This window comes from Lolium rigidum, chromosome 7, assembly GCF_022539505.1.
Source record: "Lolium rigidum isolate FL_2022 chromosome 7, APGP_CSIRO_Lrig_0.1, whole genome shotgun sequence".
In the NCBI taxonomy this organism is placed as follows: domain Eukaryota; kingdom Viridiplantae; phylum Streptophyta; class Magnoliopsida; order Poales; family Poaceae; genus Lolium; species Lolium rigidum.
The window spans coordinates 59,011,234-59,038,669 of NC_061514.1; the positions used below are offsets into that span (position 1 = coordinate 59,011,234).

General features: G+C 41.2%; 2 protein-coding genes across 3 annotated transcripts; both read right to left on the minus strand.

Annotated features, from left to right (window-relative positions):
• Window positions 1-121: 121 nt before the first annotated feature.
• LOC124677619 (E3 ubiquitin-protein ligase RNF14-like) lies at window positions 122-3,429 on the minus strand. The gene is made up of 7 exons (XM_047213590.1): window positions 3,121-3,429; window positions 2,720-2,794; window positions 2,082-2,634; window positions 1,312-1,697; window positions 816-1,018; window positions 560-713; window positions 122-459 (listed from the first exon to the last, which is right to left on the minus strand). The coding sequence occupies exons 1-7, from the start codon at window positions 3,427-3,429 to the stop codon at window positions 328-330; spliced, it is 1,812 nt and encodes a 603-aa protein (XP_047069546.1). The 3' UTR covers window positions 122-327.
• Window positions 3,430-8,306: 4,877 nt separating this feature from the next.
• On the minus strand, window positions 8,307-11,790 carry LOC124677620 (E3 ubiquitin-protein ligase RNF14-like). 2 transcript variants are annotated; one of them, XM_047213591.1, is made up of 7 exons: window positions 11,402-11,790; window positions 10,846-10,920; window positions 10,211-10,763; window positions 9,503-9,888; window positions 8,966-9,165; window positions 8,727-8,865; window positions 8,307-8,609 (listed from the first exon to the last, which is right to left on the minus strand). In XM_047213591.1, the coding sequence occupies exons 1-7, from the start codon at window positions 11,714-11,716 to the stop codon at window positions 8,478-8,480; spliced, it is 1,800 nt and encodes a 599-aa protein (XP_047069547.1). In that variant the 5' UTR covers window positions 11,717-11,790; the 3' UTR covers window positions 8,307-8,477. The 2 variants fall into 2 exon arrangements, with proteins under 2 accessions (XP_047069547.1, XP_047069549.1); XM_047213593.1 differs by lacking the exon at window positions 10,846-10,920 and having other exon boundaries at window positions 11,402-11,515.
• Between the last annotated feature and the right edge of the window lie 15,646 nt (window positions 11,791-27,436).

Genomic DNA, 27,436 nt, shown 5'->3' on the forward strand with positions numbered 1-27,436 from the left:
GCGGCTAGTACTTGCTCGACCTAGAACTAGATAAATTCTATGACATCACTAAGTTTTGTGTGCAATTCATGTGCGGCTGAGAAAAATATGTGTAATTGCACACATATGTGCAATTCTCATGTGCATGAATCACGATACAAATTTAACGGTACTAGAGTCGACTTAGAACTAACTTAATTGTGATCGACTAGAACTAGCAAAAGGGATATGATTAGTCAGAATAGAAGAAAAGTGTCCCAATAAAACATACATCAAATGTGAAAGCCCTAACCTGCAATACTGCAACCTAATCTGAAAGAATGTAACAGTGGGAGTAGGGATATGACACTAGAACTTTATCTTCACACAATCTTGTGAGCCCCAGTGCTCGCTTTGTTCCCCGGCAAACTGGACCTGCTTCTTGCACAGTGTGCAATAGCTGGCTTGGCACGACCAGCAGAAAATATATTTATCATCATCCTGAATGCATATGGCCACTGGTTAGATGCAATAGAGGCAAACTGGTGATCTGTATAGTGGAACAGAATGTTCCAGTCTGAAAAATGATGTGGTTCATTACCTTATAAATTTTTTGACGGCATTTTGGACATTTTATGGTACTGCCTACAGGTTGTTTTTCAGTACGTACGCGATTTCTTGTTTCTAACTGTTCCAGCAGCTTGCCCCAGTCTGTTGTGTCTTTTTCTTTATGATGAAAGAGGTCACATCTCCCGCTGCAGTTTGTTAAAACATGCATGCATAAAGATAAGTAAGCCTAGATTATGAACCTTTGTCTTTATTTATATAAAAGACCCTGCATAGTTCAGACTGCCAACCTGAAATGGGCATAGCCAGCGATGATAGCCTTGCCACAGCGAAAGCAGAATGTCTGACCACAGCTGCTACACACAACTTTGTTGCATCCGTCAGTTTTGCTGATGGTCATTTGACATTTTGGACATGATCTAGCATTGCTGTAAAGCAGTTTTACACTAATCATGTCCTCCACCATCCCCCGTGTGGCCATCTTGCCTGATGCCTGCAAAGATAAAATTGAAGACGACAGATGTTCAGTAGTCAATATATTTCAGCAGTCAATATGACATGTAATGCCCCTAAGGAGGTGCCAAAAGCGTATGACATTCTACGAAGATCTATGAGAGATTTGCAGATCAAATGCATATTGGATATTTGAAAGATTTGGAAAGAAAACAACAGATATTTTATGAAGGTACACCGGCCCTGACTACGAAAGTGAGGACCAATTGCGCGGTATAACAACAGATGCAAGTTTCAAACATATAACATTAAAGATTTTAGATGTATTTCTACCTGCTGCCGCTGGAGCTTTTGTTCCAGAGTTAGACACAACTTTCCTGGATGGCGCGGGTCCTTGCACACCGAACAGAAAACAAAACAACATTTTGGGCATTGCGCGTTGCTATCCTCGTCCTCCAAGCAACTGATTGCACACCTTGGACACTGGACCACGTCTGACATTGAGTCCAATGCCTTCTCAAGAGTAAGCTTATCCCAACGCTCAAATTCTTCCTTGCCCAGAAGCCTCTTTAGCAAATACGGCGGAATAGAAACATTGCACTTAGTATCAGGGCATACCAACTGAAAGAAAGTACCATCCTTCACATGCATCCTGCATAAGGTCTCCATGCACTTGACACAGAACAAGTGCTCGCACGGAAGCTTGATGAAGTTTGAACCTGATTTTTCCAAATGAAAGTTAGTCTACAAGGAGGATAAAATTCCATGGGCCCAATTGAATTTCCTAATATGCTTAATTAGAAGCCAGACGGTTCTTATACTATCTACTGTGAGCTATGAAAATTTTAACCGCAGATTGGTACCACCGTGGGACAGTTCAAGAAGAGCTAGCACAGCGTGGAATAGATGCCATAGAACAAGTGGTATTCTTCCAAGGAAGACCCAATAAAAGAAAATAATAACTTTTTTAAACATAAGGCATTACGCCCAGCTTTAAATTAATAAAGCCACCAACGGCCAGAAAATAATAACTAGGCATGCTCATTATTTGGCACTACTGCAGAACAGAAAAGAAGTCAAAAAAGAAAAAAGAAAAAACTTACCTTTGCTCTGGTTAAGGCAAATCATGCACATGTGGAGATCCTCAAGAAAAACTTGATGACACTTCCTACTACTGTAACTGAGCATCAAAGGGATCACAGACTCCAATGAGAGACTTCTAGAGATTGCACGGCTATCTCCTGTGTGCTTAGGAATATCTGGACCTAATGTTATTTTGTGATCGAACCCGAGGTGTGGCAAAGAAGAGGTGTTTATCCACTCAACCCATCGGTATACAACTTCTTCCCCCGGCAGCTCTGCCCAAATGGTGTCAAGCATCTCACAGAGCTGAGAAACACTAGGCCCGTCCATCCATTTAGCGGTGACTGTAAAATATGGGGGTTCTTTGCTTGGATAGGACTGCGGGAGCAAGCATGTCAATATTAGAGGGGGTAGGTGCTCAAAGCTGCAAGAATAGGAGAAGTCATCCCCTTTATCCTCCTCATGTTGTTCTATACAATCGTCAGGACATCCTCTGTCTTCTCCAATTCTATTGACTGGAGAAAACCTAGCGCACACTTCAGCGGCATTTTGCAATTCGTACCGTATGTAAATCTGAAATTAAAGAAATTTTTTAAAAAAATCATCAAAACAAAGTTTTTATCACCCAAACAAAACACTGATGGACAGTATAAGTAACCTGAAAATGGCGGAGCGCTCCTTTGTTTTCTAGTACAGCGAGATCGTCCCCGTATATTGCCTCCAGTGCCATCAGCTGTAGTGAAGATCAAACGAGGAAGCAAAAATTAGCCATGCTAGTATCGTGAAGTATCAAATGGTACAATGAAGCAACGCTGTTCGCAAACCCTGAAGCAACGCAGTTCGCAATTCCAAAAGCAACGCGATCACAACCTCACACAGTCAAATTTTCCTTTTTTTTTGCAAGTACATGTGCAACTTATCAGGAAAATTAGCTATGAACCTTCCTATATAACAATCAGACGCAGCGGCACGACCGTACGAATTGATGCATTGCAACTTTTCGCCATAGCTCAGAATAAGATTAATGAAAAATTTCAATTTGATTTTCAGCAGACCGACCTCGTCGTCCTGTCGCTGCAGGTTATCCCGTATCTCATCCGCCTCGGCCTCATTCTCGGCGCAAAGGCGGAGTCCCGCGGCCATGGCGGCCTCCTCCAGCCTCGACTCCGCCTCAGCCGCCGCGACCCACGGGGAGTCCAGGTGGAGCACGTCCTCCTCGGCGCCGCCATCATGCGACACCGGTCCCGCCTCTGCCTCTGCGGCGCGCGATGAGGACGAGGAGGGCGCCTGGGATGAAGGTTCCGGGGAGGGGTTGCGGTGGGGTTCGACCGCTCGCGAGGTCGCGGCGGCGACGGAAGCTGCTGCCATGGCGGGAGCTTGGAGCTGCCGTTGAAGTCTGGATCAGTCCCTGATTCGGGGGGTATTAATATATACTTTAGGTTTGTACCGAGTTGAAAACAAATTCAGTTTGAAAAACTTTATAAAAAACTGTAAAAATATTCATCACATAAAAATAACATATCTTGGGATGTAGTTTATATACAAATTTTTTGTGACGGTAACGTCAGCTGCTCTGCTTTTTCATTATAGAAGAGGAAAAAACAATCCAATTACAAAAGACCCCAAAGAGAAAAACACTGAGGCAACTGTGTCCTGAAATAACAACACTGAACCACGAACACTCCTAAATAAACCAGGAGCACTCCTAAATAACATTTGCCCACGCCAACCTTAGCAACTCTAGCTCAGCCCTAATGAGCTTAGCCACTCTGTTCTGAAAAATACGGCGTCCTCACTCCTTTCAGATGTTCGAGAACACATACACCACCATGGATGTGTCGTTACAATGGTGGTTCCCTGCGTGTGACGTCGAAGCTTATTCCACCAGGTATCGTTGTCGAAGTATCAGCGAACTGCACGACCCTGTCGTGGGTGATCCGGAAGCACTTCCTTAATGCATTATCTATGCCACTCATATATGAACTTCTTACTCCATTACACATCTATCTATTTTGCTTTTTTGGATCATTGCAGGATCTGATCTTGTATCATACACCATATCGTGGTGGTTGTTTTATAGGATTGGAAGCCAATACCTGGAAAGAACGGAGCAAGACCTATCATCATTATCCATGCTTAAACGATCCATGTGCTGAGGCCTGCCGCAAGGAGGGCTTTACTGAGGGGGGTGTGTCCTGCTTAAATTATATCCAATTATTCAGCGGTGTTTCTGCAAAAAAGAATGTTGAATAAAAACATGTTACAACTGCTGTAGGATTTATGATGTAATAAATAATGTGGCTCAGTAGTATACTGAGTTGACCATCACCACTAGCATAAGTTGAGGCTTTACCAAATACTAGATCATCATGGCACGCTCAGCTGCGCCAGTTTTTTTTCGATAGAATGATCGGAAATTTCATAAATATATGAGAGTACAAAAATATGTAACTTCACATAATCTAACCCATACATGTAATGAAAACAATATAAATAAAAGAGTTGTTTTTAAGAAAATAGGCAATGCAAATACTTCAGAAAAATGGGAAATATTAACAATATCAATGCATTAATGAGATTGGTTAGAGGAGTGACCCGCAACAAAATACTACATTTAGGTCTGTTAGACAGATTCTGCACCCCAAGTCGTAGGATTACATCAATACAATACAACTTGTCACAGTTTACTAAGAGCGTTGACGAGCCCCCATGAATTGTTGAGGCCATACCTAATCGAAAAAGGATATTATCCAAACGCATTTACGGTATTTGTAATAAAACTTGGCATGTTGACCTTTTTTTTTGCTTTTCCAGCGATATGTACATATCTAAGTAATCGTTGTTCAACATATTTTCGATTTTTCTTGAAGACGAATAAGATATTACTCCTTTTCCCCAGAATGGAATTTCTTTCTGACATTACTTCCGAATTTAGGTGTTTTTCTAGTGAGTCCTGGTAAAGCTCCCAAGCGACATATTTTCTTTTAAACGAGGTCCCCGATAAAAGGACATGAAGACTGCTTTTTTATTTTATTGTAATTTTTCCAAATAGAAAAACTTCAATCATTTCGATTTGTTCGAGGGGATAAAAATAGATACGATCTATCCCTAAATAGTACTCTAAATTATCCATGAATCTCAATGACCAAGAAAATAATTCATAATTGATGTGGAAAAGTCCAGTGCACTAGATCTGGTAACACTTAGCAACAACGCCCTATCCATTAGTATCTCACATAAGAAATCCATTAAAAATACAATTAGATTATATATCTCTTCATAGATAAACTTGGGGTTTGCGAGCCAAGGTAAGATCGGCTCGGGATCATGGGACCCTTTTTTATCAGATATGAGGGGATTTTGTACAAAATAGAGTAATTATGTTGTGTTGTTAGTGGAATTCCTTCTAAATTTGAGAAAGAAGGGCTTTATACATCTAATAAACACGTATAGATACTGGCATAGAAAAAGATTAATCATGGAACCAATATTATAATATAGGTTCTATTCTTTTTCGAATGCAATTTTAAACAGAAATGATTATGAAATAAAAAAATTCAGATTTTTTTGGAATTATTTTATTGTGAATCCATTCCAATTGAATAATTTGTAATCAAATCCTTCAATTCAGAGATTTTTTGTGTGTAGTTAGAAAAGTTCATTGTACAAAAATTTCAGATTTTCTTGATTTTTTTACTATTTGTTTTGACTTTTTTATTGAACTGGCCAGGAGCATATGAGCTCGGGTTCAGAATGGCCTTGTCCACTAACATGACCCTTTTTTTCTGGGGTGGTTGCCTCGAAACTTTCTAATAACTTCTATCCACTTTTCTTCAACCTCCTCTAAAGAATCATCTATATCCCTATCCCTGTCACCACAAGAACATAGCAGTGAGCAGTCCAATAGTCACGGTCCATGAACAAGGGGCAGCAGGCAGCTGTAAGATCAATCGACAGAGTTCCTATTTTAGTTTAGCCTGTTTCAATTATTTTCCTTCCTTTCTTAGAGAGATAAAATTAGAAAAGTAGCCACTATTTAATACATAGAAATGAAAAAGTATGAACTGAACAGACTATTTGCTGGAATTATACACATTTACAAATTCATGTGCCTAATTAGAATTGTTAACATTTTAGACAAAAAAATTTAAAATATCAAAAAATATATGTTAAAGTATTACTTTTACGTAATAGTTACGAAGTTATGAAAAATGTCGTGAGGTTTAGAAAATGATAGTGAGGTTCAGAAAATGTTCATAAGGTTTATAAGAATGTTCAGATAGTTTTTTATAAAATGTTAATGTGAAAAGAAATGTTGGCTCAGTTTAAATAATGATACAAAATGATTTAACAAAATCGTGAAGTTAAAAAAAACGGCAAGGCTTACAAAATATCCGTATTAGTTTTCAATAAAAAATTATGTGAAAAGAAAAAATGTTTGCCCGGTTCTGAATCATAATTCTTGTGAGAACTTCATTTGCTCCAAGTATACTTATATTTTGTGGCATGGAAGTAAAAAAGACTATTAAACACTTCTTCCAGTGTAAGTTTGCTAGGTCTATATGGTCAGCTGTCCAAATAGGGTCTACCTTATACCCACCGCATAGTGTTGCCAATATATTTGGTAATTGGCTCAATGGTGTGGCTGTTAGGTTTAAGCGTCTTATTAGGATGGGAACGATTGCCATTATTTGGTCGCTCTGGCTATGTAGAAATGACAAGATTTTCAATAATATTTCTTCCTCTCTTATGCAGGTCATATACCGATGCACAGCTACGCTTCGCTCATGGGTGCCTCTTCAGCGGATGGAGCATCGAGACCTCTTTATGGAGGTGTCTTCACAGTTGGAGGATACGGCGAGGGATATTTTTCCCAACATGGGTGGCAGCGTGATATTCGCCTGGATCCACCTAGCTAGTTTTTTTTTATCGAGAACTTTGGATTTTTATCGTCGGATGGTTTCGTGTTTTGTAACAGATATTTGTACGGCTATGTGCATCCTAGCTATGCAGAGGCCGGGTCTATTGCTTAAAGTAATAAAGTGCCAATTTTCGAAAAAAATACTTATATTTTGTGTATGAATTTTTTTTTGCCTTGCAGTGCGCCCAGGCTTCGATAAATTTCTAGGTCCACCTCTGCTCTGGTCAAAAAATCAATAAAGATAAATCCTCAATTTTGTTTACTAAGGGATGCCCACAGGTTATTCGTAATGAGGTCAAACAGATACTCGAGGTGAATGTGGAGGCCCTTAATGAAAGGTACCTTGGTATGCCAACAGATGTTGGGAGATCACGTTATGGAACTTTCAAATTCTTGAAGGACCGGGTTTGGGGTAAAGTAAAAGGATGGGTTGAGAAATTTTATTTTATCTTTAGGTGGGAAGGCGGTTTTAATAAAGTCCATTGCCCAAGCTATACCGGTGTATTCGATGGCCCTGTTTCAGGTTACCCCGTAAGCTATGCTAGCATATAAACTCCCTCATTAGACAGTTTTGGTGGGGCTGCAAACAAGGGAAGAGGAAGCCATGCTGGGTGTCTTGGTAGGTTATGTCTAGATCAAAGCACTTGGGAGGTTTAGGTTTCAGAGATCTTGAAAATTTTAACTTATGCTTGTTAGCTCGCCAATCTTGGAGGCTACTACAGGAACCTAATACCTTGGCTGCAAGAATTCTAAAGGCCATATATTTTCCCAACTATTCTATACTTGATGCAACTCTGGGAGCTCACCCATCGCACATTTGGAGATCCATTTTGGATGGCCGAAGGATTCTTATGCAAGGGCTGATTCGCAGAATATAAGCATTGGCGCTTGCGGAGGATCTTTGTTTAACAAAGATAGTGGTTGCATCGGATTGCAAAAATGTTGTTTCGGAGATTGCTGAAGGTACTTGAATAACTGAACATTACAGACATACATCAAAATTTCAGTGTCCATTCACCCTTGATGTCAAAAAAGAGGCATAGCCTTGATAATGAAATCATACATTTTCATCTATGAACTTCAGTACTACTCCCTCTCTCCCATAAAAGATGTCTTCAATTTGTCTAAATTTGAATTTTAGTGTCTAGTTACATCCAAATTTACACAAGGGAGTAGTATTCTTCATTTTATCGAGAATGAAATACCCCGGCCTCGCGTCTGCGTGAAAACCAGCAAATCTTCCATGTACACACTGTTGGCAAAAAATGCTTAGCCGCAAATGTATAAGCTTTCTACGCAGAAATAGAAGAGCAAGACTTTTCCAGAAGATGAAAGAGAGTAATAATACCATAAAAGTAATTTACCATGCATGGTCAATATATAATTCCCCTTGCTTGTAATATATATCATGTTCAAGTGATTTGTCAGGATTGTGAAAGTCGCAAAACTACAACCTAACCTACAAACGTGTAACAATGGGAGCAGGGAATTGACGCTAGAACTTTGTCCCGATGCATTCCGGTGAACCCCAGTGCTCTCCCTGTACCCCTGTAAACTGGACCGGCTTTTTGCACATTGTGCAATAGCTGGCTTGGCAAGCCCAGCAGAAAATATATTTATCATCATCCTGAATGCATGTGGCAATTTGTTAGATGCAATAGAGGAAGACTAGGGATCAGTAATGTGGATCAAAATGTTACTACATTCACGCCATGTTGCAGATTGAAAAAATAAAGTTCCTTACCTTATAAATTTTTTGACGGCATTTTGGACATTTTACAGTACTGCCTACGGGCTGTCTTTCAACTTGTCGGCTTAGCTGTTTCATTAGCTTCTCCCAATCCCTTGTGTCCTTTTCTTCCTCAAAGAGGCCACAATTCCCTCTGTAGTTCGTCAAAACATCCATGCATAAAGATTAGTAAACCTAGATTATGGACCCATGTTTTTCATTTAAAACAACCTGGATAGCTCAGGCTGGGATACCTAAAATGGGCATAGCCACCGATTGCAGCCTCGCCGCAGAGGAAGCAGAATGCCTGACCACAGCTGATACACACCACTTTATTGCATCCTTTAGTTTTGCTGATGGTCATTCTGCATTTTGGGCATGATTTAACATCGCTGTAAAGCACTTTTATGCTCAGCATTTCAACCATCCCTCTTGTGGCCACCTTGCCTGATGCCTGTAGACATAAAATTGAAGTCAACAGATGGGAGAATATTCATTAAAATGAAATTATTCTCCAGCGGTTAACATGTAATGGCGCAACAAGGAGGTGCCAAAAGCCTCTTACACTCTTCTAATATTCATGATAGACTGCAGTCAAATGCATATTGTATGTTTGAAGGATTTATCAACAAAACGCAACATGTTTGTCGTTGTATAGGTACTCTGGCCCCGACTACTCAAAATAGTATGAATTGCACAGTATACCTATAAATGCAAGACGGTAACATAAATAATATAAAGTCTCAGTCTGTCAAGTCATATCGCATACGAGATTTTAGATGCATTTCTACCTGCTGTCTCTGAAGTTTTTCTTCCAGAGTGAGACACAGCTTCCCTGGATGACGTGGATCCTTGCACACCGAGCAGAATACAAAGCAACATTTTGGGCATTGTGCATTGTTATCTTCATCTTCCACGCAACCGATTGCACACCTTGGACAGTGGACCACGTCTGACATCGAGTTCAACGCTTTCTCAAGAGTAAGCTTATCCCAACGTTCAAATTCTTCCTCGCCGAGAAGCCTCTTTAACAAATAAGGTGGAATCGAAGCGCTGCACTTAGTATCAGGGCATACTAACTGAAACAAAGTACCTTCCTTCACATGCATCCTGCATAAGGTTTCCATGCACTTCACACAAAACATGTGCTGGCACGGCAGCTTGATGAAGTTTGAACCTAATTTTTTCAAATTAAAGTTAGTCTACACAAGGATGAACTGCTATGAGACTAACTCAATTTCCTAAGTAGCCGAATGAGCAGCCCAGCCAGTCCATATAGTATCTAATATGAGCTATGGAAATTTAGTCGCATATTGGTATGCTACCACTGTGGGATTGTTGAACTAGAATACAGAGTGGAACGGATGCTCCAGAATAGGTGGTATTCTTCCGAGGAAGAACCAAGAAAAGTAAATAACAAGAGAGCATGCTCAATTGGTACGACTTCGGTATGACTGCACAACAGAAAATAAGTCAAAGAAAAGGAAAAAAACTCTTACCTTTACTCTCATTAAGGCAAATCATGCACACATGTAGATCCTCAAGAAAAACTTGATAGCACTTCTTACTACTGTAACTGAGCATCAGTGGGATTACAGACTCCAATGAGAGACTTCTCGAGATTGCCCGGTTATCTACTTTGTGCATAGGAACATCTAGACCTAATGTTATTTTTGTATCGAAACCGAGGTGTAGTAAAGAAGAAGCTCGTACCCACTCAACCCATCGGTATACTACTTCTTCCCCCGGCAGCTCCGCCCAAATGGTGTCAAGCATCTCACACAGCTGAGAAACATTAGGCCCGTCCATCCATTTAGCGGTGATTGCAAAATATGGCGGCTCTTTGCCAGGATAGGACTGCGGAAGTAAGCATGTCAATATCAGAGGGGGTAGGTGCTCAAAGTTGCAAGAGTAGGAGAAGTCATTTGGTTCATCCTCCTCATGTTGTTCTGTACAATCATCAGGACATCGCCCATCTTCTCCATTCCTATTGACTGAATGAAACCTAGCGCACACTTCAGCGCCATCGTGCAATTCGTAACGTATGCAAATCTGGAAAAGAGAAGTAAAAAAAAAACCATCAAAACAAAGCTTTTATTTATTACCCAACATACTGATGGAAAATAAAAGAAACCTGAAAATAGCGGAGCGCTCCTTTGTTTTCTAGCTCAGTAAGATCATCCCCATATATTGCTTCCAATGCCATCAGCTGTAGTGAAGATCAAACGAGGAAACAGATGAGGCATGTTATAATCGTAAAGCATCAATTGTACAAATGAGCAAACCCTGAAGCAACGCAATAGCAGCACCAACACAACCTCACAAAGTCTATCCGAACAAAGCTTCCTTTCCTTCGTTTTTTTATGTATGTATGCAACTCATCAGAAAAAAAATTCTATACTTCGTTATTAGAAATTAAAAATATTCCCTCCGGTCCAACTTAATCGGCGCAGCCTGCGTCAATTGATTTGGACCGGAGGCAGTACAAGAACATAATATTCCAAGTTCACCCTAAACAGAGTAAGTACAGTACTAGTTGGTCGAGAGAAAATTAATCGCTACCCTATTTCAGCAAAACAATCACAGAACGTACGAATTGAGAAGAAGAATTGCAACTTTTCTCCATAGCTCAGATCAAGCTCATAGATAAGATTAATGAAAATTTTCAATTTGGTTTTCAGCAGACCGACCTCGTCGTCCTGTCGCTGCAGGTTATCCCGTATCTCATCTGCTTCTGCCTCGTTCTCGGCGCAAAGACGGAGTCCCGCCGCAGCGGCGGCCATGGCGGCCTCCTCCAGCCTCGAGTCCGCCTCAGCCGCCGCGACCCACGGGGAGTCCAGGTGGAGCACGTCCACGTCCTCCTCGGCGCCGCCATCACACGACACCGGCCTCGCCTCTGCCTCTGCGGCGCGCAATGAGGATGCCTGGGATGACAGTTCCGGGGAGGGGATGCGGTGCGATTCGACCGCTCGCAAGGTCGCGCCGCCGACGGAAGTTGCTGCCATGACGGGAGCTCGGAGTTATCGTTGAGTCGGGATCAGTCCCTGATTCGGCGGAGTGGTGTCGATTCTGCTCGTCCCCGGTTGCGTTTGTCTAGTCGGTTTCCTAGGAGAGGACTGTACTCCCCGTCCACAAAGAAGTAATTTTAGGTTTTGTTGTACTGAGTTAAATTAAAAAAAATCGATCAATTTTATAAAAGTTTGTAGCAATATTTATGATATAAAATTAGTATCACTATATGCACCTTAGGATTTAGTTTATATACTAGTTTGTTTTATGTTATATATAGCTTCAATGCTTTGGGTGAGAGAGAGATGAGTCCCTCTCCGACTCACTGAACAGCATCGGAATACCTTTTCACAAGAGGTGTGCACCATAATTTGTAGACAAGTTTTTATGCAATATCATACTTGATTCACGACATTAAAGCTTGGCATGCGTCTCGGCTACTACTAGGTTTCAGTTCAATCAAACAATTTCTATCATGAGTGATATCAAATCAATTCATCGAGATATGTAATTGAGCACTACCAAGATTAAACCTTAAGACAATCATATGTCACCAAAGTCATCCAGAGATGCTTGTTCTTGTTGTAAAAAAGATTGGAGTTGGATTCAATTGCGTTTGTTTTTCATACCTCATTCAATGATTGTGAAGCAAAACCAAAGTAGTGACACTAGCATGGGAATGAACTTTATATAATAACGAGCTAAATGGGGAGCGAGACTAGAGTGCAACCAAGAAAATAATGATATGATCACGAATGGAATTACAACGAGAGTCCTCCTTCCTTCCATTCCTATCACGAGGCCACTGGAAGTGAATAAGTCAAAGAAATTTCAAAGAAAATATAAAGAGAGCTTCACAAAAATAAAAACCGAGGAAATTTTACTAATTTTTTTTGTTTTCAATTATAAATGCAAAACGAGAAGTAAACATGCAAACAACAAGAAAATAAAATAAACGAAAAGAATAAACTGAAATATTAATGCATAGGTTGAGGGTTTAAACCTCCCCAAGCTTAGGTGTTTAGCCTAACTTGGATCATTGCCCACCATCACCACCGTGCGGCGGCGGGTAGTAGGTCTGGAAGCTCGTGGTGAACTTGCTAAATCTCGGGGCGAGAGACAGCACATTGGCATTCACGTCCTGTAACGTGCTCCACGTCACCGACGCGACCCACCAAGATGTCGTACTCCTCCCTCGGGACTTAGTCATATCCCGGCTGTGGCTGCATGTAGGGCTGCTATGAAGGTTGCTGGTACTGCTGAAATTGGTGGGCTTGACTGTAGTCATCCCACCCCTAGTCTCCCCACCACTCGTCATCATCTCCAGCTTGATCATTTTGATGCTCCCAAGCAGCATTTCCTACGGGGGCTTGTACTCGTCCAGCCGCCACCCTCAAAGCGTGGTATTTCTCCGGTGAAAGCATCCAAGTGTTCTTTCCTAGAAGCCCAAAAGCACCAGGAAAAGGCAACAACTCTTAGAACAATTCACCGTTAGTCTCAAAGTAATAGTAATAGACACGTAGTTGATCGTTCTGCCTATACATGTTGGAGATATGCCCAAGAGGCAATAATAAATGGTTATTATAATATATCTTTGTGTTTATGATAATGTTTACATACCATGCTATAATTGTATTAACAGAAACATTGATACATGTGTGTTATGTGAACAACAAGGAGTCCCTAGTAAGCCTCTTGTATAACTAGCTTGTTGATTAATAGATGATCATGGTTTCGTGATCACGAACATTGGATGTTATTAATAACAAGGTTATGTCATTATATGAATGATGTAATGGACACACCCAATTAAGCGTAGCATAAGATCACGTCATTAAGTTATTTGCTATAAGCTTTCGATACATAGTTACCTAGTCCTTTCGACCATGAGATCATGTAAATCACTTATACCGGAAAGGTACTTTGATCACATCAAACGTCACTGCGTAAATGGGTGGTTATAAAGGTGGGATTAAGTATCCAGAAAGTATGAGTTGAGGCATATGGATCAACAGTGGGATTTGTCCATCCCGATGACGGATAGATATACTCTGGGCCCTCTCGGTGGAATGTCGTCTAATAGCTTGCAAGCATATGAATGGTTCATAAGAGACCACATACCACGGTACGAGTAAAGAGTACTTGTCGGGAGACGAGGTTGAACAAGGTATAGAGTGATACCGATGATCAAACCTCGGACAAGTAAAATATCGCGTGACAAAGGGAATTGGTATCGTATGTGAATGGTTCATTCGATCACTAAGTCATCGTTGAATATGTGGGAGCCATTATGGATCTCCAGATCCCGCTATTGGTTATTGGTCGGAGAGAGTTCTCACCCATGTCCACATAGTTCGCGAACCGTAGGGTGACACACTTAAGGTTTGATGTTGTAATAGTAGAACTTGAATATGGAATGGAGTTCGAAGTTTTGTTCGGAGTCTCGGATGGGATCCCGGACATCACGAGGAGTTCCGGAATGGTCCGGAGAATAAGATTCATATATAGGAAGTTATATTCCAAGTTTGGAAATGATCCGGTGCATTTATGGAAGGTTCTAGAAGGTTCTAGAAAAGTTCGGAAGAAATCACTAAGGAAGGAAGAGTCCCGGAGGGACTCCACCTCCCCATGGCCGGCCAACCCTATAGGGGGGAGTCCAAGGTGGACTCCACCAAGGGGGCCGGCCACCCCCCTTCATGGAAGTGTGGGAATCCCACTTGGGTGGGAGTCCCACCTTGGGTAGGTTTCCCTACTACAAGGAAGGTTTTGGGTTGGGGTCTTATTCGAAGACTTGTAGTCCAACACTTGGGGTTCCACCTATATAATGAGGGGCATAGGGGAGGGGGCCGGCCACCACAAGCCACCAAGCTGGCCGCACCCCTTGAAGCCGGCCACCCCCTCTCCCAAACCCTAGCCGCCCCCTCTCTCCTCCACCTCTCCCGCACGCTTAGCGAAGCTCCGGCGGAGTTCTCCATCGCCACCGTCACCACGCCGTCGTGCTGCCGGAGTCAAGGAGGAGCTACTACCTCCGCTGCCCGCTGGAACGGGGAGAAGGACGTCATCTTCATCAACACCGAACGTGTGACCGAGTACGGAGGTGCTGCCCGATTGTAGCACCGTCAAGATCTTCTACGCGCTTTTAAAAGCGGCAAGTGATCGTCTACCGCAGCAACAAGAGCCTCATCTTGTAGGCTTTGGAAATCTTCAAGGGTGAGTCTCGTCCATCTCCTCGTTGCTCCCATCTTCTAGATTGCATCTTGGCTTGGATTGCGTTCTCGCGGTAGGAATTTTTTTGTTTTCTATGCAACGAATCCCTACAGTGGTATCAGAGCCGTGTCTATGCATAGATGGTTGCACGAGTAGAACACAATGTTTTTGTGGGCGTTGATGCTTATGTTGTCTTTAGTTTGAGTACTTTGCATCTTTGTGGCATAGTGGGATGAAGCGGCTCGGGCTAACTTTACATGACCGCGTTCATGAGACTTGCTCCACGTTCGACATGCAACTTGTATTGCATAAGTGGCTTTGCGGGTGTCTGTCTCTCCCACCATAGTGAAGATTCAATTTACTCTTTCTATTGACAACACTAGTATCACCGTTGTGGTTCATGTTCGTAGGTAGATTAGATCTTACTCGAAAACCCTAAACCACGTAAAATATGCAAACCAAATTAGAGACGTCTAACTTGTTTTTGCAGGGTTTGGTGATGTGATATGGCCATGATGTGATGATGAATATGTATGAGATGATCATTACTGTATTGTGGCAACCGGCAGGAGCCTTATGGTTGTCTTTAAAAATTTCATGTTGAGTAGTATTTCAAAGTAGTTGTAATAGTTGCTACATGAAGTGAACAACCATGAAGACGGCGCCATGGACCTTGACGCTACGCCAACGATGATGGAGATCATGCCCGTTGATGATGGAGATCATGTCCGTGCTTTGGAGATGAAGATCGAAGGCGCAAATACTAAAGGGCCATATCATATCACATATGAATTGCATGTGATGTTAATCCTTTATGCATCTTATTTTGCTTATATCGCGACGGTAGCATTATAAGATGATCCCTCACATTAATATCAAGATAATAAAGTGTTCTCCCCTCGTATGCACCGTTGCACAGTTCGTCGTTTCGAAGCATCTCGTGATGATCGGATGTGATAGACTCAACGTTCACATACAACGGGTGTAAGCCATGTTGCACACGCGGAATACTAGGGTTTGCTTGACGAGCCTATGATGCGTGTAGTTGACACGTCCGTTGGGAACCCCAAGAGGAAGGTGTGATGCGCACAGTAGCAAGTTTCCCTCAGTAAGAAACCAAGGTTTAATCGAACCAGTAGGAGTCAAGAAGCACGTTGAAGGTTGATGGCGGCGGGATGTTGTGCGGCGCAACACCAGGGATTCCTGCGCCAACGTGGAACCTGCACAACACAACCAAAGTACTTTGCCCCAACGAAACGAGTGAGGTTGTCAATCTCACCGGCTTGTTGTAACAAAGGATTAGATGTATAGTGTGGATGATGATTGTTTGCGAGAAAACGAGTAGAACAAGTATTGCGAGTAAATTGTATTCAATGTAAAAGAATAGGACCGGGGTCCACAGTTCACTAGAGGTGTCTCTCCCATAAGATAAATAGCATGTTGGGTGAACAAATTACAGTCGGGCAATTGACAAATAGAGAGCGCATGACCATGCACATACATGTCATGATGAGTATAGTGAGATTTAATTGGGCATTACGACAAAGTACATAGACCGCCATCCAACTGCATCTATGCCTAAAAAGTCCACCTTCAGGTTATCATCCGAACCCCTTCCAGTATTAAGTTGCAAACAACAGACAATTGCATTAAGTATGGTGCGTAATGTAATCAATAACTACATCCTCGGACATAGCATCAATGTTTTATCCCTAGTGGCAACGAGCACATCCACAACCTTAGAACTTTTCGTCACCTGTCCCGGATTTAATGGAGGCATGAACCCACTATCGAGCATAAATACTCCCTCTTGGAGTTAAGAGCAAAAACTTGGCCGAGCCTCTACTAATAACGGAGAGCATGCAAGATCATAAACAACACATAGGTAATAGATTGATAATCAACATACCATAATATTCTCTATCCATCGGATCCCGACAAACACAACATATATCATTACAGATAGATGATCTTGATCATGTTAGGCAGCTCACAAGATCCGACAATGAAGCACATAAGGAGAAGACGACCATCTAGCTACTGCTATGGACCCATAGTCCAGGGGTGAACTACTCACTCATCACTCCGGAGGCGATCATGGCGGTGAAGAGTCCTCCGGGAGATGATTCCCCTCTCCGACAGGGTGCCGGAGGCAATCTCCTGAATCCCCCGAGATGGGATTGGCGGCGGCGGCGTCTCTGGAAGGTTTTCCGTATCGTGGCTCTCGGTACTGGGTGTTTCGCGACGGAGGCTTTAAGTAGGCGGAAGGGCGGGTCAGGGGGCCACACGAGGGCCCCACACACCAGGGCCGCGCGGCCAAGGCCTAGGCCGCGCCGCCCTGTTGTGGCGGCGCCTCGTGGCCCCACTTCATCTCCCTTCCGGTCTTCTGGAAGCTTCGTGTAAAAATAGGCCCCTGGGCGTTGATTTCGTCCAATTCCGAGAATATTTCCTTACTAGGATTTCTGAAACCAAAAACAGCAGAAAACAGCAACGGCTCTTCGGCATCTCGTTAATAGGTTAGTGCCGGAAAATGCATAAATATGACATAAAGTATGCATAAAACATGTAGATATCATCAATAATGTGGCATGAAACATAAGAAATTATCGATACGTCGGAGACGTATCAGCCTAGCATGTACAGACATGGCCTCGGGACAACGGAAACCGAAAGGTTGAACACGAGTCATATGGATGATATGATCAACATGTTGATGTTCACCATTGAAGCTACATCATCTCACGTGATGATCGGTTGGTGTAGTAGATTTGGATCGTGTACCACTTAACAACTATGAGGGATGTTGTATTAAGTGGGAGTTCATTAGTAATTAGATTAAAACATGAACTAATTATCATAAACATAGTCTGAGTAGTATTTTGAATTAATTTGTAGTATTGGCATCCGTTTTCTACCATGCGCTAGTCTTGTAATTGAGATAGAAATCATTGTTAAAGTACGACAAGAAACTTTACGGACTGGTACCGTATTGTTAAAGAATCAAGAAATGATTAAGTCTTATTGCAAACTTTTAGTAAACCTCACATTGTTGATTCAAAGAGTTGTGGTTTCAATTAGTACCTAAAGTTATCTTGTCTCCGTGAAACTTGAAGTTCAAATCTGTTTGAAAAGTAAGGAGCTGAAAAATTTAGTTTTCAGAAATAATCAAGGTATGAGATATATGTGATATCTAAGACCTTATTGCAAGATGATAGAATATAATTTGGTGAGACTACATAAACTCATAAGTTTTATGGGAATGTACGAAGGTTGAAGACGCAAGGCGTCCCAATCCTCCAACTATTGGGGCACTAACGATATTCGCATATCCATGAAGTGATTGTCCTTAGTATGCACCGTTGCTAAAACTCGTTGTTTCGAAGCATCACGTGATGATCGGGTGTTATAGATTCTACGTGTGCTTACAACGGGTGCAAGCCAGATTTGCACATGCGAATACTAAGGTTAAACTTTACGAGCCTAGCATGTACAGACATGGTCTCAGAAAATTCGTCATGATATGATGGATAAGATTATGAGTGAAATTGTTCATCATATTACAAAGTTACTAATAGTGAAATCTGAAACACTTGTCATATGATGATCAACTTCATAGTAAGAACCTGAAGGTTATTGGTATTTGACCAACAAACCTAGAAGTTATTAAAGATGAAGTATTTTCTGAATAATGAGGAAAGCTAAAAGAGAAACTACAAAAGATATTTTGGCAGAAAGAAAAGAAAAGACTAGAAAGTCTAGCTCAGGTGTATATAAATGATATACATGTTATGGTTGTATTCCTAGTTTGGTCACACAATGAAATTCTTGGGTATTTGTACCACATTGGTTGGTATGAAGTGTCATACAAAACAACGCAATACAAGAATACAATAGCCTAAGTGACTGATAAGGAATATGGTAATAATGCACTTCTGGAACATAATAAAGTGTTATTATGTTTGTCGTTGGTATTCTACCTAGCCCTTAGAATTTATAATAAAGAACTTAATAATTGTTATTTTGCTCTGGTCAAATAAAAACAATGAGTTGTTCAAATTATGACATTACTCCATATACGATGGATAAGTTATTATAAATCTTAATGGTGAAACACACATACATAATACTGATGCTAAAATGCCATAAGGCAAATGATTTGAATTCCACTTATTTGTGGAACCGCCATTTAGGTCATGTTAGAAAGGAACACATGAAGGAACTCCATGTAAATGGATTTTTGGAGTCATTTGATTTTTGAATCGTTTGGCGCTTGCAAAAAAATCTAAAGAGAATGACTAAACTACCGTTCATAGGCCAAGAGTTGAATGGGCAACTAACTTAGTGGAAAAATACATGATGATGTATGTGGTTCACTGGGCATAGTTGTGTGTGGGAGATTCTTCTACTTCATGAAAACTTCCAACAATGAATTGAGTATATATATGTGGATATATTCGATAAGGAAGAAGTTTGAAACTTTTGAATGGATTCAAATAAATTTCAGCATGAAGTGGAAATCATCGTAATAGAAAAATCAAATATCTATGATTGGATCATGGTGGAAATATTTGAATTACGAGTTTTAGCGAACATCTAAGAGAGTTATGAAATTGTTCTACAACTCACATTTCTTGGAGTATCATAGTGATGATGGAGTATCCGAGAGATGTATCCAAACCTTGTAGGATCAATGATGAGATAAAATATTGAATGCCATTATATTTTTGTGGATTATGCTTTAGTGACTACCGCTTTTACCTTTGAATAGAGCATCATCATGATCTGTTGAAATGACACCATACGAGTTATGGCATGGGTATAAACCCTAATAGTCCTTTCTTTAAATTTTGGTCTAAAAGTTTACAACCAAAATCAGATGAATGTCTTTGTTGGTTATCCCAAAGAATTGATTGGGAATTCTTTCCACTATGAAGTAAAAGACAAAAGTGTTTGTTAATGTTACTTGCTTATTTCCAAGAAATTGTTTTCTAGCGAAGTATTTGAGTGGGAGGACAATAGAAGTTGATAAGGTTTATGAACCTGAGCATAATAATCAGAGTAGCGCAGCATCGGAAATGGTTCCGGAAGCGGTCACGACGATCATGGCTCCCATGGCTACAAAATGTTATAGCCATGGAGATCGAAGTACATATTGAAACTTGTAGGTATGGTTTACTTTGTGATCAAATAAATGATTTGTGGACAAAGGATTGATTTTGAACAATGATAAACCAAGTACAAACAAAGAGGTTATGATGGGCCCTAACTCCGTTAAAATGGCTATACGCCATGAAATCCAAGATAGATGAATACTTTTTGAAAGTAAATGGATCTATAAAATTGATGGACTTGGATGGAATATCCTAGAAGAAGCTCGACTTGTCGAAAAGTAGTTTACGACAAAGTTCAAAGAATTGACTACGATAAGATTAGATCTTCCGTAGCGATGCTTATAGTCTATGTGGATTATTCTAGTAATCGCTACATATTTCTTTTATGAGATATGATAGTAGGATGGCAAAATACATTACTTAACAGAAGTGTGTATTAAAGGTGTATACAAGATACAACCAAGAGTTTTGCTAGTCCGTAGAATACTAAATAGGTATACGAACTTCAATTGGATGAAGTAAGTATCGCGGAGTGAAACGTCTCCGACGTATCGGTAATTTCTTATGTTCCATGCCACATTATTGATGATATCTATATGTTTTATGCATACTTTATGTCATTATTATGCGTTTTCCGGAACTAACCTATTGACGAGATGCCGAAGTGCCAGTTCTTGTTTTCTGCTGTTTTTGGTTTCAGAAATCCTAGTAAGGAAATATTCTCGGAATTGGACGAAATCAACGCCCAGGGTCTTAGGATTGCATGAAGCTTCCGGAACACCCAAGAGCCGCCGGAGGAGGGCCACGTGGGCCCAGCACACACTAGGCTGGCGCGGCCCGGGGCGTGGCCGCGCCCGCCCCTAGTGTGTCATCGCCTCGTCGACCCTCCGACTCCGCCTCTTCGCCTATATAAAGGTCCCTGACCTAAAACATCGATACGGAAAAGCCACGGTACGAGAAAACTTCCAGAGCCGCCGCCATCGCGAAGCCAAGATCTGGGGGACAAGAGTCTCTGTTTCGGCACGCCGCCGGGACGGGGAAGTGGCCCCGGAAGGCTTCTCCATCGACACCACCGCCATCTTCATCAACGCTGCTGTCTCCCATGAGGAGGGAGTAGTTCTCCATCGAGGCTCGGGGCTGTACCGGTAGCTATGTGGTTAATCTCTCTCCTATGTACTTCAATACAATGATCTCATGAGCTGCCTTACATGATTGAGATTCATATGAGTTTTGTATCACTATTAGTCTGTGTGCTACTCTTGTGATGTTATTAAAGTAGTTTATTCCTCCTGCACGGTGTAATGGTGACAGTGTGTGCATCGTGTAGTACTTAGCGTAGGCTATGATTGTGATCTCTTGTAGATTATGAAGTTAACTATTGCTATGATAGTATTGATGTGATCTATTCCTCCTTTCGTAGCGTGAAGGTGACAGTGTGCATGATATGTTAGTACTTGATTTGGTTATGTTGATCTGTTATGCACTCTAAGGTTATTTAAATATGAACATTGAATATTGTGGAGCTTGTTAACTCCGGCATTGAGGGTTCGTGTAATCCTACACAGTTAGTGGTGTTCATCATCCAACAAGAGGGTGTAGAGTCTAGCATCTATCTATTTATTCTGTTATGTGATCAATGTTGAGAGTGTCCACTAGTGAAAGTATGATCCCTAGGCCTTGTTCCTAAATACTGCTATCGCTGCTTGTTTACTGTTTTACTGCATCTATACTGCATGCAATATTACCACCATCCACCACACGCCAGTCCTGGACAGCAAAGAACTTTTCTGGTGCCGTTGCTACTGCTCGCATTTATTCATACCACATGTATTTCACTATCTCTTCGCCGAACTAGTGCACCTATTAGGTGTGTTGGGGACACAAGAGACTTCTTGCTTTGTGGTTGCGGGGTTGCTTGAGAGGGATATCTTTGACCTCTTCCTCCCCGAGTTCGATAAACCTTGGGTGATCCACTTAAGGGAAACTTGCTGCTTGTTCTACAAACCTCTGCTCTTGGAGGCCCAACACCTGTCTACAAGAATAGAAGCTCCCGTAGACATCAAGCATTTTTCCGGCGCCGTTGCCGGGAGGAAAGGTAAAAGGCACTCATACTCCGATCCTGAGTAAAGCTACTTTTCTCGGCGCCGTTGTGTGTGTGCTCGAAGCTATTTCCTTTAGATCCTGCAATTGCATCTTTTTGTTTCTTGTTTACACTAGTTTGGCATAATGGACAACAATGAGCTTCTTATTCTATTTCCTGATTTAAGACATGGATGGTTTGATGCGAAAATTAAAAAAACCCATGGAACATATTAGTATGAACACTTTGAATACCATTGTTGCTAATGATATAGAAAGTTCTAAGCTTGGGGAAGCTGGTTCTGATGAGCATTATCTTTTTAGTCCCCCAAGCATTGAGGAGAAAATTTAGTTTGATGATACTTTGCCTCCTATTTATGATGATTATAATGATAGTAGTCTTTTAGTACCGCCTGTTATGGAGGATAAATTTGATTGTGATTACAATATGCCTCCTATATTTGATGATGAGAATAATAATGATAGCTACTTTGTTGAATTTGCTCCCACTACAACTAATAAAATTGATTATGCCTATGTGGAGAGTAATAATTTTATGCATGAGACTCATGATAAGAATGCTTTATGTGATAGTTATATTGTTGAGTTTGCTCATGTTGCTACTGAAAGTTATTATGAGAGAGGAAAATATGGTTGTAGAAATTTTCATGTTACTAAAACACCTCTCTATGTGCTGATATTTTTGAAGCTACACTTGTTCTATCTTCCTATGCTTGTTACTTTTTTCTTCATGAACTTGTTTATTTACAAAACTCCTATGCATAGGAAGCATGTTAGACTTAAATTTGTTTTGAATTTGCCTCTTGATGCTCTCTTTTGCCTCAACTACTATTTCTTGCGAGTGCATCATTAAAACTGCTGAGCCCATCTTAATGGCTATAAAGAAGGAACTTCTTGGGAGATAACCCATGTGTTTATTTTGTTACAGTACTTTTATTTTGTATTTGTGTCTTGGAAGTTGTTACTACTGTAGCAACCTCTCCTTATCTTAATTTTGTTGCATTGTTGTGCCAAGTAAAGTCTTTGATAGTAAGGTTCATACTAGATTTGGATTACTCCGCAGAAACAGATTTCTTGCTGTCACGAATCTGGGCCTAATTCTCTGTAGGTAACTCAGAAAATTATGCCAATTTACGTGAGTGATCCTCAGATATGTACGCAACTTTCATTCAATTTGAGTATTTTCATCTCAGCAAGTCTGGTGCCTCTTTAAAATTCGTCTTTACGGACTGTTCTGTTTTGACAGATTCTGCCTTTTATTTCGCATTGCCTCTTTTGCTGTGTTGGATGGATTTCTTTGTTCCATTAACGTCCAGTAGCTTTGTGCAATGTCCAGAAGTGTTAAAAATGATTGTGTCACCTCTGAACATGTGAATTTTTGATTATGCACTAACCCTCTAATGAGTTTGTTTCGAGTTTGGTGTGGAGGAAGTTTTCAAGGGTCAAGAGAGGAGGATGATATACTATGATCAAGAAGAGTGAAGAGTCTAAGCTTGGGGATGCCCCGTGGTTCATCCCTGCATATTTCAAGAAGACTCAAGCAGCTAAGCTTGGGGATGCCCAAGGCATCCCCTTCTTCATCGATAAATTATCAGGTTCCTTCTCTTGAAACTATATTTTTATTCGGTCACGTCTTATGTACTTTACTTGGAGCGTCTTTTTGTTTTTGTTTTTGTTTTTGTTTGAATAAATGCTTGTGTGGGAGAGAGACACGCTGATACGTCTCCGACGTATCGATAATTTCTTATGTTCCATGCCACATTATTGATGATATCTACATGTTTTATGCATACTTTATGTCATATTTATGCGTTTTCCGGAACTAACCTATTGACGAGATGCCGAAGGGCCGTTCTTGTTTTCTCGCTGTTTTTGGTTCCGAAATCCTAGTAAGGAAATATTCTCGGAATCGGACGAAATCAACGCCCGAGCATCCTATTTTTCCACGAAGCTTCCGAACACCCGAGAGCCGCGAGGGGAGCCCCGGGGCCCCACACAACACCCCGGCGCGGCCGGAGGGGGGCCGCGCCCCTAGTGTGTGGGCCCACCAGGCCCCCTCCGAGGCTGCCCTTCCGCCTACTTAAGGTCTCCGTCGCGAAAACCCTAGGACGTTCGACGAAACCAGAGAAAACCTTCCAGAGCCGCCGCCATCGCGAAGCCAAGATCTGGGGGACAGGAGTCTCTGTTCCGGCACGCCGCCGGGACGGGGAAGTGCCCCCGGAAGGCTCCTCCATCGACACCGCCGCCATCTCCATCAACGTTGATGTCTCCCATGAGGAGGGAGTAGTTCTCCATCAAGGCTCGGGGCTGTACCGGTAGCTATGTGGTTAATCTCTCTCCTATGTGCTTCAATACAATAATCTCATGAGCTGCCTTACATGATTGAGATTCATATGATGATGCTTGTAATCTAGATGTCATTATGCTAGTCAAGTGGATTTTACTTATGTGATCTCCGGAGACTCCTTGTCCCACGTGTGTAAAGGTGACAAGTGTGTGCACCGTGTGGGTCTCTTAGGCTATATTTCACGGAATACTTATTCACCGTTAGGAATGGCATAGTGAAGTGCTTATTTATATCTCTTTATGATTGCAATGTGTTTTGTATCACAATATATCTGTGTGCTACTCTAGTGATGTTATTAAAATAGTTTATTCCTCCCTGCACGGTGTAATGGTGACAAGTGTGTGCATCGTGTAGTACTTGGCGTAGGCTATGATTGTGATCTCTTGTAGATTATGAAGTTAACTATTGCTATGATAGTATTGATGTGATCTATTCCTCCTTTCGTAGTGTGAAGGTGACAGAGTGTGCATGCTATGTTAGTACTTGGTTTGGTTATGTTGATCCGTTATGCACTCTAAGGTTATTTAAATATGAACATTGAATATTGTGGAGTTGTTAACTCCGGCATTGAGGGTTCGTGTAATCCTACACAGCTTAGTGGTGTTCATCATCCAACAAGAGGGTGTAGAGTCTAGCATCTATCTATTTATTCTCGTTATGTGATCAATGTTGAGAGTGTCCACTAGTGAAAGTATGATCCCTAGGCCTTGTTCCTAAATATCGCTATCGCTGTTTGTTTACTTGTTTTACTCGCATCTATACTTCCTGCAATATTACCACTATCAACCACACACCAGTCCCGGACAGCAAAGCACTTTTCTCGGTGCCGTTGCTACTCGCTCGCATTTATTCATACCACCTGTATTTCACTATCTCTTCGCCGAACTAGTGCACCTATTAGGTGTGTTGGGGACACAAGAGACTTCTTGCTTTGTGGTTGCAGTGGTTGCTTGAGAGGGATATCTTTGTCCTCTTCCTCCCTGAGTTCGATAAACCTTGGGTGATCCACTTAAGGGAAACTTGCTGCTGTTCTACAAACCTCTGCTCTTGGAGGCCCAACACTGTCTACAAGAATAGAAGAACCCGTAGACATCAAGCAATTTTCTGGCGCCGTTGCCGGGGAGGAAAGGTAAACGGCACACACACACCGAACCCCGGCAACTAGCCACTTTTCTGGCGCCGTTGCCGGGGAGGAAAGGTAAAAGGCACTCATACTCCGGTCCCAGGTAAAGTACTTTTCTGTTGCCGTTGTGTGTGTGCTCGAAGCTATTTCCTTTAGATCCTGCAATTGCATCTTTTTGTTTCTTGTTTACACTATTTAGGCATAATGGACAACAATGAGCTTCTTATTCTATTTCCTGATTTAAGACATGGATGGTTTGATGCGAAAATTAAAAAACCTATGGAACATATTAGTATGAACGCTTTGAACACCATTGTTGCTAATGCTATGGAAAATTCTAAGCTTGGGGAAGCTGGTTTTGATGAGCATGATATTTTTAGTCCCCCAAGCATTGAGGAGAAAATTTACTTTGATGATACTTTATCTCCTATTTATGATGATTATAATGATAGTAGTCTTTTAGTACCGCCTGTTATGGAGGATAAATTTGATTATGATTACAATATGCCTCCTACACTTGATGAGAATAATAATGATAGCTACTTTGTTGAATTTGCTCCCACTACAACTAATAAAATTGATTATGCTTATGTGGAGAGTAATAATTTTATGCATGAGACTCATGATAAGAATGTTTCCTTTGATAGTTATATTGTTGAGTTTGTTCAAGATGCCACTGGATATTATTATGAGAGAGGAAAATATGGTTGTAGAATTTTTCATGTTACTAAAACACCTCTCTATATGCTGAAATTTTTGAAGTTATACTTGTTTTATCTTTCTATGCCTGTTGCATCATGCTTCATGAATTTGTTTATTTACAAGATTCCTATGCATAGGAAGCATGTTAGACTTAAATTTGTTTTGAATTTGCCTCTTGATGCTCTCTTTTGCTTCAACTACTATTTCTTGCGAGTGCATCATTAAAACTCGCTGAGCCCATCTTAATGGCTATAAAGAAAGAACTTCTTGGGAGATAACCCATGTGTTTATTTTGTTACAGTACTTTTATTTTGTATTTGTGTCTTGGAAGTTGTTACTACTGTAGCAAACTCTCCTTATCTTAATTTTGTTGCATTGTTGTGCCAAGTAAAGTCTTTGATAGTAAGGTTCATACTAGATTTGGATTATCGCGCAGAAATGCATTTCTTGCTCGTCACGAATCTGGGCCTAATTCTCTCGTAGGTAACTCAGCAAATTATGCCAATTTACGTGAGTGATCCTCAGATATGTACGCAACTTTCATTAAATTTGAGCATTTTCATTTGAGCAAGTCTCGGTGCCTCAATAAAATTCTTCTTTACGTGACCGTTCTGTTTTGACAGATTCTGCCTTTTATTTCGCATTGCCTCTTTTGTTATGTGAGATGGATTCCTTTGTTCCATTGACTTCCAGTAGCTTTGGGCAATGTCCAGAAGTGTTAAGAATGATTGTGTCACCTCTGAACATGTGAATTTTTATTATGCACTAACCCTCTAATGAGTTGTTTTGAGTTTGGTGTGGAGGAAATTTTTCAAGGGTCAAGAGAGGAGGATGATATACTATGATCAAGAAGAGTGAAAAGTCTAAGCTTGGGGATGCCCCCGTGGTTCATCCCTGCATATTTTAAGAAGACTCAAGCATCTAAGCTTGGGGATGCCCAAGGCATCCCCTTCTTCATCGACAAATTATCAGGTTTCTTCTCTTGAAACTATATTTTTATTCGGTCACATCTTATGTACTTTACTTGGAGCGTCTTTGTGCTTTTATTCTTGTTTTTGTTTTGTTATTTTCATTCTCTGAATAAATTCATGCTTGTGTGGGAGAGAGACACGCTCCGCTGGTTCAT